Genomic DNA, 11292 nt, shown 5'->3' on the forward strand with positions numbered 1-11292 from the left:
AGGAATGGGAATGCATTGACCACAGCCACCCAGAGCTCACTCAGGATGGAGGGGGGTGACAGGGACCAGGCAGCACGTGGGGGCTCTCTCCACCTGCTCCAGAGGATAACCACTGAGGATTGCTTTCTGTGGAGCAGGTTTGCCCTGGGCTGCCTCTCTTCAGGCAGCCAGGCTGCTCCCAGTCTCTTCCAGGCTGTTTGCTCAGGTGGAGCACAACTTGCACAATTGTCTTGGTTTGGAAAGACAGAAGTCTGCTAAGGAAGGCAGGAGCTTCCCCTGAAATGGAGAATGCAAACCCTCCCCACCTCTCCAAATTGCTATAAATTTTAAATTAAGGGCTCTCAGGCAAAAATATGGGAGCAGGAAATAACAGTTCTTTAATAGGGAAAAAGAAAAAAAATAAAGGATAGAATAAACAATGCAGTCCACTAGAACAAGACTGCCAGAGTCAGAATCCAACCTGACACCCCATGGGTCAGGGTGTTGGTGGCAGTCCCATTGGAAATGTGGCTGCAGCCCTCCTGAAGTGTCAGGGGTGGTTCTGTTGGAGCAGGGGGATCTGTAGAGAAGGATGGAGTCTTCCTCTGGAGATCCAGTGGAAGGAGAGGCAGCTGCTGTTCCTCTGGGGAATCCCGTGGAGAAAGCCGTGCTGGTGTCTCAAAAACCTCTGGATTATATCTGGGTAGCAATGCTTGGCTCCTCCCTCTGGGCGGAGCATCTCACAATGGGATGTTATAGTTCTTATCAGCCATGCAGTGATATTCAATAGTCTGTTATTAGCAATGTCCCCTCCTGAGGGAGGTGTGATTGTGGTCACTCAAAGAGAGACACAGGCAAACTGCCCACCTGACAAAGGTAATCTGCCATGCAGATGGTAATGGAAAACATCTTGCATTGCAATCTTCAACAACAACATTTTCCAAAAGAAATGAAGCAGCAGGGGTTTTTTTTTGGACTGCCCGGTGGTAGCTGTGCGTGGGCGCAGTTTGGATGCCTCCACCTTCCCTGGCAGGAAGCAGTAACCTGGAAAGCATTTGGGAACCTGACATTGCAAAATCCCCTGTCACAGATCCTGGAAATGAGCTGCTCAGCGGGTCTCTATTCAGGATGCTTGAGAAAGGAGCCCAAAGCTTGGGAAGGAGGAGCAGGGCACGATCACATTTTGGTGGACTCCATGATGTCCCAGTCCTGGCTGCTGGAGAAGCTCCTGGGACAGGCCAGGGGGCTGTGAGACACCACCTGGCTCCTCCTGAAGCTGCTGATGGAGCCCCTCAGGGAGCCCAGACGCTTCCAGAGCCTCAGCTGGGGCTGGCTGGCATCCACGGGGGGCTGGGGCAGGCACTCCTGCGGGCCCCAGGGGGAGCGGCCCAGCGCCGGAGGGTGACAGAGGGTGACAAAGCTCAGGAGGGTGGCCAGCACCAGGAAGGTGCAGACGAGCCCCACGATGATGGGCAGCCAGTCTGTCCCCTCAGGGGACGTGGCACTGGGTGGCTCCAGGAGCCCAAGGAGAGGCGGGGTGGGAGAGGTCCCGTTGCCAGAGCTCATCTTCCCTGCAAGGCGACACAGAGAGGTGGCACAGGTGATTACCGCGTGCAAGATGGACAGACAGCCACCCTCTGGTTAAACGGATGGGTTCTTGTCATGCCTTGATGCCCAGGATTGTCCCAGCCATGTTTTCAGTGGCGCAGGGGGACAGGGGGTGTCCACCCCACAGAGGTGGGGTTTGCATTTGCAAGGTACCACCCTGAACCCAAGTGCAAAACCACCTGGCAAGGAAATCTACCATTATTCATGGCCTCTGGGAGGACACTTTGAGGGAGCACACACGCATTGCATGAAGGTTTTCTGGAAGAGATAAATATCCATGTACTACAGAGAGCTCAAAATCCTCCCCCCGGGCTGCTGCGGTTTGGCTCTCCTCTGTTCCCCAGAAATGCAGGTTTGTTAAATTGGCTGTCATCTGGGGGGTTTGTGATTATTCTCCCAAAGAAATTGGACAGTTGGTTGAGCCTGTGCCCTGATAAGTCCCCATCAAGCTGTGGTAATTTGCTAGCACTGTCTTTATTATTTTACAAGAGTAACACCCTCATCCTGCTCATGCCAAAAATCCTCATGCCAGGCATTTTGCTGCTTTCAGGCTCAGACATGTCACAGGTGATACAAACCAGCCTCCCAAAGTTCTGGCAGTGCCAGCTCTTGCCTAACACCTGGTGGAGACTGTCCTCTGGTTTCCCCAGCAGGTCAGATCCCCCCAAGAGCATTTTGCACCCTTTTTTTGCCCACATGCCCACAGCCAGGCTGTGCCAGAGGCTGGCATCTCTCCAGAGGGAGATGAAGGCTGGGGAAATCCTGTTTGTGCAATGCCCTGTGTGCTGGAGGTGAAGCTTTATTATTATTTATTATCCTTTCCTGTGGAGGTGTGGGAGAGCTGTCTGACTGCTCTGTGGCTGGGCAATCTCCTGCCAAACTGGGATTTGGATTGAGCCAATTGAAAACCAAGGTCTCAGGAGGGGAAAGGCAGGGCTGCAGGGGCTGCAGGTTCTCTGGCAGAGTGACACAAGTGTGTCAAACACTCACCATAAAACACTCCAAAAAGTGGACAGAAAACATCAGTGGCATGGTTTTGTTCACTAAGGGTGCCTCAGCCAGCTCAGAGCTTGGGGGTCTTTGGGGAGACGGTGCTGTTTCCATGGGGCAGAGCCAGGTCTGTGCCTGGAAAATGGGAAATGCAGAAACCAACAGGTTTGAGAGGGTGAATCCCTGTGTGTACTGCAGGCAGTCCCAGGGATGGAGCTCTGCTCACCTCCCCCACAGTGATGTTTTCACCTCTCTTCACCCCAAATGTGGGTTTTTTTATCCATAACCAGCTCTGTTCCTTCCCCTCAGCTTTGGGAACAGAGCAGCACTCCCAAGGACCCCCTGCTCCAGGTTCAGGCTCCTCTGTGCTGCCAGGGCAGGGCTGCAGAGTGTCCCACACCACAGGCAGCCTGAATCAAGGTTTCCAGGGCTACCTTCAAGCTGGCATTGACCAAGTGCATGTGGTGACCTTCCATTGTTCCTCAAGAGCCAGCCAGGAGGCGTGGGCAGTTCCTTCAGGCTCTTTAATTCCTTCGGGCTGGTTTTGCTCCCTTGCTCGTGGCTGCGGAGTTTGTCTTTTAAATTCACTTGACAGTGTTCCACAGAAACCCATCTGGAGGGATCACACTGGTGTTTTCCCAGGCTTTTGCTGGGAAAAACCAGAAAAAAAAAAAGCCATGTCCTGGTTCTCCTCACACCCAGCCCAGCTGGCAGAGCTTTCATGGCATTGCCCCTTCCCAGCATCACTGTCCCACCCAGGCTCCATATTCTTCACCCTGCTGGGTTAAAAGAGATTTTCCTGTGCTGGAAATCCTCCCCAGAGGTTCATCCCTGCCTGGTCAGCTCCAAATGTGACACATCCCCGTGAGCACTCGGGCTCCAGCACTGGCCACGAGGCAAGTGAGGATCAGAGGGGAAAAAAGAGAAAAGATAAAATGCCAGATAAAGAAAAAAGATAAAATGCCCCCAGAAAGGTGGAAAGGTAGGAAAAAAAGAATGATTTTCATTTCTGAGCAGCAGAGAGGGTTCTTCTACCCAGTAGCAGGCACAGCTGCCTGGCCTGGCCCAGCTGCCTCGTTTGGCAGTTTTTCCATCTGCTCTCCCTCCCTTTCCTCAAACTCCTGCAAAGAAAAGCCTGTTCTCAGGCACAGCTCCCATGAAAAGCAGCTCTCATTCCCTTCCCCAGCTTGCTTAGCAACTCCTTTTCCTGGAGCTCCCCAGCTTTTCCCAGTGCACGAAATCTTTCCACGGGCTGGCAGGAGGAGGTGATGCTGGGCAGGACCGACCTGACCCTCCTGGTTGTGTTCCCAGGGCTGTGAGTGATGCTGCTCCCCATCAGCCCTGCTGGTAAATGGCACAGCTGCCTCCACAGGACCTTCTCCCTCTCCCATCACCGGGGCTGGGAAGGGAGGAGGGATGCCTGATCCCATTCCCACCCCAAACTTTGCATCCCCACCCATTTCTAGCGTTTTCCCCAGAAGGAGGGATGCCTGACCTCATGCCCACCCCAAACTTTGCATCCCCACCCATTTCCAGCTCTTTCCCCAGGAGAAGGGATGCCTGACCCCATGCCCACCCCAAACTTTCCATCACCACCCATTTTCACCATTTTCCCCAGGAGGAGGGATGCCTGACCTCATGCCCACCCCAAACTTTGCATCCCCACCCATTTTCTTTTCTTTTCCCAGAAGGAGGGATGCTTGACCCCATGCCCACCCCAAACTTTTCATCCCCACCCATTTTCAGCTCTATCCTCAGAAGGAGGGATGCCTGACCCTGTGCCCAGCCCAAACTTTGCATTCTCACCCATTTTCAGCTCTTTCCTCAAGAGGAGGGATGCCTGATCCCATTCCCACCCCAAATTTTTCATCCCCATCCATTTTCAGGGCTTTCTCCAGGAGCAGGGATGCCTGACCCCATCCCCAGCCCGAACTTTGCATCCCCATACATTTTCTTCTCTTTCCCCAGAAGAAGGGATGCCTGATCCCATGCCCACCCCAAACTTTGCATCCCCATACATTTTCTTCTCTTTCCCCAGAAGGAGGGATGCCTGACCCCATCCCCAGCCCAAACTTTGCATCCCCATACATTTTCTTCTCTTTCCCCAGAAGGAGGGATGCCTGATCCCATGCCCACCCCAAACTTTTCATCCCCACCCATTTCCACCACTTTCCCCAGAAGAAGGGATGCCTGATCCCATTTCCACCCCAAACTTTGCATCCCCACCCATTTCCAGCGCTTTTTCAGGGCAGCATGTCCGCAGCCAGGGCTCTGTCTCAGCCCTGGGGGTGGCCTAAGGAGCTGGCAATGGCTTTGCCGAGGGGATTTGGGCTCCCTACCTCTCAGCAGCCGGCCGAGCCCGGGCTCTGCCTCCCTCACTCCGGTGCTTTGCCGCCTCTCCCACCGCGCTCCGCCGGCTGCCAGCCCCCTCCTCCCCTTGGGGAGGGTGGGACAGAGGTGGCAGTCGGCTGGGGACAGCCTGAGCCAGCAAAGCCAGGGGCCCCGAGCCCCTTCTCGGCTCTGCAGTGCCCCAGAGCCGTGTCCTTTTGGGGTCGAGCCCCCCGGGATATGTTTCCTCAGGATTTGTCCCTGTAGGATGAGTGAATGGTGCAGTCGTGGGCTGAGCCCCCCCCCTCCACATGCCTGCTCCCCATTTTCCCAGAAAATCAGCTTTTTTCCCATTCTTTTATTGCCCCTCCTCACCCTTTTCTGGCACCTTTCCCCCCAGGGCTGTGACAGGCTGGCTGTGCCTGCAGCCCACCCTGCAGCAGAGGGGTAACACAGGCTGCAGCTCAGCTGGGCTGCACCAGGTGCTTTCCACTGCAGCAAAAAGAGCTTTTCTCCCACTTCTTGCCCTGCTGTGCCACTGTTTTCCCGAGTTCGGGACAGTTTGTTAAAGTACCACCTTTCCTTTGGGACCTCTGCAGGTCAAACCAGCAGCAGCCAAGCTTTCCCCAGGCTGCAGACAGGCAGGAGCATGCCTTGATTTAATGAAAACTCCTGATTTTTAATAAAAAACAAATGCCTGGGCTGATCCATATCCCCTAGTCTATGTAGCAGAGCTTCAGGCTTGGGGTGAGCTGGGAAGAGGATGGCCCAAGGGCTGTTTGCAAGGTGGCTCATCCTGAAATGCACTCTCCTGGGCACAGGGGGCAAGGAATGGCACAAAAAGCTGAAAAGCTTTGCCTCCCTTCCCTTTGTTTTCCCTGCTCTGGCTCCATGATAGCTTTTCCCTGTGCCATGCCAAGGCAGCTGCTCTGCCTGGGCATCACTTGCCTGCTGTCGTGGGGCCCATCCCATCCCATCCCACCCATCCCATTGATCCCATCCCATCCCATCCCATCCCATCCCATCCCATCCCATGGGACAGGAGACAGCCCAGCTCTGCCTCAGGGAGCCCAGCAGGTGAAAGAGCTGCTTTGGGAGGGAGAACTCCCCCCTGAGAAAGGAAGTTCTTGGTGGAACATGGAATAATCCACAAGCAAGGCATAAACTGGTCCGGGAAAGAGCGTGTGTATGAAAAATGCCAATCACTTGTTTTTAAAATTTTAAAAGTTTAATAGTAATAAAATGGTTATAAAAATAGTAATACAATTAGAGTAATAATAATTTGGACAATTTGAATTGGGACAATAAAAAAACAATAAATACAAAGAGTTACAGACAGTCCAGGTACCTTTTTCTGGGCAGCACGAGCCTGAAAAAGGACCCACGTTAACAGAGCATTAGCCCTTAAAAACAATAACCTGTTGCATATTCCTACACCTCATCCATGATGCATAAATTCCATTCAAACACAGGATTCTGTCTGGGCAGTGTCAGCTTCTTCCTCTGAATCCTGACAGCGCCTTCGAGGCAGGAAGAAGCTCGTTTCTTCTGATAATGGAGCAATAAATTCTCTTTCTCTGAAAGATTTAGGTGTCCTGTGGCTGCTATCTCGCTGCAAGTCCTTTCTTTTAAAAAAAGTATCTTACATAGCACAGTTTCTATTTTAACATTTTGTTATAACCTAAAACTATATTTAACACACTACTTAAGAGAATTAATAGAGCATTACTTTCTAACACAACACATACAATATTCATTTTAATATTTGTGAAAAGCCAATGATAAAATACATGCATTTTTCACAATGTGTGGGCACAGGGATGAGAAATCCAGATAGGGGTCAGTATTTTCCAAGTTTTCTGCTGACACAGGGGAAATGGAGCAAGAGCAGTTCAAGGCACCTCAAAACCACATTTCAGAGGAGCATCTCTGACTCCTGCAAGCTGTGTGGGGCTGGGGGTGAAAGCCCTCACTGTCCCCAATGCATGTGCATCCTTTGCAGCATCCCTTCCTCTTCCCTGCATAAATCTGGGTGCAAACCTTCCTGGGAAAAAGAAACTGCTGGGTAGTATTGTGGCAAGAGGCAGAAGATGCCTGGCAGAGGGAAGCAGGGAGAGAATAAAGGCTCAGGCTTTCCCTGCATCCTCCCCCTGGTGATTTGCGGGCAGCCACGCTGCGGCTGAGCTGTGGGTGCTCTGTGGGGAGTGGGGTTTGCCAAGAAAAGATGGAGAGGCTCGATGCCAGCTGGACTGGGAGCCCTGGCCCTGCTGGTCACTGCCAGGTCCCGCTTCCCAGCTGCTGACTGCTGGCTGGGGTTTGGGGAGAGCGCTGTGCTCTTGTTCAGTGACACCAGAGGGGAGCCGTGCCTTGGTTTTCCCGGGGCGGATGGCAGATCCTCTCCCTGCCGTGCACCAGAGCCTGGGGCTGCTCCACCCTGCTCAGGGGCTCACAGGGACGCTCTGGGCTGGTTGCATTCCCATTTCCTTCGGCAGTTTTTCTGTGTGCTGCTGCTTGGGTGACTCACCGGGATGCCCTGGGCTGCGTGCCCACCAGGCATGGGAGCAGCTCATCCCAGCAAGGCTCCATCCCTGCCACTAGGACAAGCACTGGAATGCAGGGTAGGATTGAGGGAGGCACCTCCTCCAGCACACAGACCCGTGGGATTTTTGGGGTGATCCTGAGGCTCAGCTCCCACCTCAATGCAGCAGCCAAAGGCTCGTGATCCCACTGTCCCTGCTGCCCAATGCTGAGGGCAGGGTAACTTAACTTTGCTCTGTATTTGGTAAGCTCCCCAGCTCAGGTGGAGGAAAAGGATGTCCAGCTTTGGCAGGGTAGGAGGACTCATCCCAGTCTGGAATTCTCTGCCCTTGACCTCTACTCCTCTGCTTTTCTCGTGAAGGTGAAAGCCACGGATGCGGATGAAGGCATTAACGGGAGAGTGTGGTACAGGATTGTCAAGGGTGAGTCCAGGTGCCCCTTGGTGCATCAGGGAGTTTGTCCCAGGCTCTACCCAGCCTCAGGAGGCTGAGCTCGCCATCCTTTTGCACTTTGGAGCCCACAGAACCATTTCTCCCAGCCCTAAGCAGAATTCAGCTTTAGGGCTCATTGCTGGGCAATGATTTGTCATGGATGGACAGCTAGATAGAATCCTAAAATCACAGAATGGTTTGGGTGGGAAGGGGCCTTAAAGTTCACCTCATTCCAACCCCCTGCCATGGGCAGGGATGCCTTCCACTACCCCAGCATGCTCCATGGCCTTGGACACCTCCAGGGATGGAGCAGCCACAACTCCTCTGGGCACCCTGTGCCAGGGCCTCACCATCCTCGCAGGGAAGAATTTCATTCCAATATCCCATCTTTTCCTGCCCTCTTTCAGTCTGAAGCCATTCCCACTGGTCCTGTCACTCCAGGCCCTTGTCCCAGGTCCCTCTCCAGCTCTCTTGGAGCCCCTTTAGGCACTGGAAGGAGCGCTAAGGTCTCCCCAGAGCCTTCTCTCTTCTCCAGCCTGGACCCAGAGCAGAGCTGCTCCAGCCCTCACAGCATCTTTGTGGCCTCCTGTGGGCTCACTCCAACACATCCACATTTTTCTTATTTGATGTGATTCTGTAGCTCCTCCTGGCCTGACCCAGGGCCAAACGCTGATCCAGCCGAATCTGATGTAGCCAGAAGTTGAAGTTTTGCTCAATAATCTCCCTCCAAAAGAGCCCCCAGGGAGGACTCAGTGTGTCCCCAGCATGGGTGTGGGGGCAGTGGGCAACAGCCCTCTCTTTTTTTCCCCCATTTCCAGGAAACGAGCACAACCACTTCCGCATCAACCCCAGCACGGGGCTGGTGATGCGAGGAGTGCGGCACCTGGACAGGGAGCAGAACTCCTCCCACGTGCTGGAGGTGGAGGCCTACAACACGGAGCAGGGGCCCATGAGGAGCTCCGTGCGGGTGAGGAGCTCGCACAGCCGATCGCGCAAAGCGCTCGCGAGCTTGGTCCTTCCCAGCGCCTGCAGCCGGACAGGAAATTAGAAAGATCTGGCGTGGGAAGTCTCTGGGGGCTGCTAGAGAAGAGCTTGTTGGTGGGGGGGTTGTTTAATTTTTCTTTTTGCCCGTGGTGTTTGGGTGCTGCTGAGTGGTGTAGCAGTCACTCGAGGGAGTCCTGCTCGCTCGGTGAGATGCGCCTCTGCTGCTGGGAAGAAAAGCTGAGCCTCAGCCTGCTGAAAACTCTGTGTCTGGGCCAGGCACTATTTAAATAATCCAGGACCCAGTGGTGACAGTTGTCAGCTGCAGCACAGCCGCTTCCCACGGCTCCCAGAAGCCCAGCCCTCCATCTATTCTTAGACCCAGCAGTGGGGTGGGCTCTGGCTGAGTGTGAAGTGCCCCCAGCACCAGCAGCAAGCAGAAAACCAGGAGAAGGAAATGTGTTCCCTGGGGAAACAGCACTGAACTTGGAGCAAAAATTTCCCAGCAAGTCTTTCTGTTGCAAGGTCTCCAGGGGGTTGATCAGGGGATCCCAGAGGATGGAGGAATTGATGTACCCAGTGCACCTCCTCCCCAGCAGGGAAAGACTGACTCACTCCGACCCACAGGGTCTAAAGGTTTAAATCAGATTTAAACATCACAGGCTTAAATTTGTGATGTTAAACCCTTTGTGTTCACTTTCCATCACATGGTGTTTGGAGAAGAGGTTATCACAGGATCATGGAATGGGTTGAGTTGGAAGGGACCTTGCATCTCCCCTAGTTCCAACCCCTCTACCATTGTCAGGGACACCTCCATTAGCCCAGGTTATTCTGAGCCCTACCCAGTCTGGCTTTGAGCACTGAAATGTTTCTCCATGAGCACCATGAGGGGTTGGTTCCCCAAGCTCACCCAGTTCATGAGTTTCTCCGGGGCTCCCCAGGTGATCGTGTACGTAGAGGACGTCAACGACGAGGTGCCGGTGTTCACCCAGCGCCAGTACAACCGCCTGGGGCTGCGGGAGACGGCGGGGATCGGCACCTCGGTGGCAGTGGTCCGGGCCACCGACCGAGACACAGGTGGGAAGGGCTGGGTGGGAAACACCCAGTGTGGGGAGGGCAGCGAGATGTCAGCCACCACGCAGATCCTTATGGCCCCTCTGCCCACAGAGCTGGCTTTGCCCCTGAGCAAGGCAGCACGGGCTGGATAGCTCAGTCCCTCCTGGGGACAGAGTGTCCAAATCCTGTTTTTTGCAGCGTGGGAATCCATAAAATTAGAGTGTTTTGGGAAAGCTGCAAAAGGCAGGCCTCAGAGACAGCAGAACTGTGATTAGAGCTAAGCAGCAGCCATGAGATAGATCAGCAGAAAAATTATTTAAACTGTAGAAAAGCAAGGACAAATAGAACAGTGGTCTGTGTATTAACACTTGTCTAGAATAACTCTCTAAGCTGCAGAAAAGTTTATCTAGCAAGATATTAGGAAGGTTAAAGCTTAATTATGTAGCTCTGTGCATTGTGTTTTAATGCTTACAAGCAGGTATTGTAGTTGTAACATTGAGTTCTTGGTCTGCTGCCTGTGATGTGAGCTGCTGGCATCTTCCCATTGTCATAACCATGGGATGAGACTGATGCTGGAAAATAAAACAGCTCAAGGCACGTTCCACAGAAATGGAGGCCACTCATAGCCGTGGCTGCCTTAAGCAAGCTTAGTGGATTTCAGCTCTGTAGTGATTATCAGCTCTTAGGATTTCCAGCTCTTTGCTTGCTTGCTAAGGTGCCTGGTGGGCTAGAGGGAGACGCAGATGAGAGAGGAGAAGAAGAAACTGTCCTGGGGGTTCCACAGTGATGCTTTTATTGAGGGGTCTGCGAAAGGTTCCAGTGATGGCTCTTCTTCTGCCGAATGGGCTAAAACAGCCCCTTTTTATAGGGTACAGAGGGATCCAAACTTGCCCAATAGTAGGGGTTAGGGGAAAGTGACCTATGAGGCTACAGAGATAAGCTGGGGTCCGAAAGGCGGAAGACAGGAGCTTATTTTGCTATCTCATCATGCCTCAGCAATTCCTACCGTTAAGTCTCAGCCCTCCACGGAGCCATAGCCAATTCCATAGAGTCTGCTACAGATCCTGGCTTGGCTGGGCTGAAATCCCATGGAATGGGCTCTGCTGGGGGGAGGCATCAGTGGTGTTGCCTCCTTGGGGCTCTTGGTGCAGCCAGCACGTCCAGCTCCTGCTCCCTCCCCAGGGAGCGGGGGTCTGGTGAGCTACAGAATCGTGTCGGGCGCGGAAGGCAAGTTCGAGATCGACGAGAGCACGGGGCTCATCACCACCATAGACTACCTGGACTACGAGACCAAAACCAGCTACCTGATGAACGTCTCTGCCACGGACCAAGCGCCCCCCAACAACCAGGGCTTCTGCAGCGTGTACGTCAGCCTGCTGAA

The 11292-nt window shown here is 53.5% G+C and overlaps 2 protein-coding genes across 2 annotated transcripts in view; one reads left to right on the forward strand and one right to left on the reverse strand.

The window, feature by feature from the left end:
* Positions 1-11292, forward strand: part of LOC102034033 (cadherin-23) — a 122153-nt gene that overhangs the window by 67688 nt on the left and 43173 nt on the right. The window contains 5 exon segments of the mRNA XM_031063589.1: positions 7805-7865; positions 8693-8841; positions 9797-9932; positions 11094-11290; position 11292. The exon segment at position 11292 is cut by the window's right edge and continues 191 nt beyond it. Of these exon segments, the coding sequence (XP_030919449.1) occupies positions 7805-7865; positions 8693-8841; positions 9797-9932; positions 11094-11290; position 11292 (544 nt within the window).
* CUNH10orf105 (chromosome unknown C10orf105 homolog) lies at positions 1156-1545 on the reverse strand. Its single transcript, XM_031063585.1, has one exon. The coding sequence runs from the start codon at positions 1543-1545 to the stop codon at positions 1156-1158; it is 390 nt and encodes a 129-aa protein (XP_030919445.1).

This window comes from Geospiza fortis, unplaced genomic scaffold, assembly GCF_000277835.1.
Source record: "Geospiza fortis unplaced genomic scaffold, GeoFor_1.0 scaffold637, whole genome shotgun sequence".
NCBI classification, from domain to species: Eukaryota; Metazoa; Chordata; class Aves; order Passeriformes; family Thraupidae; genus Geospiza; species Geospiza fortis.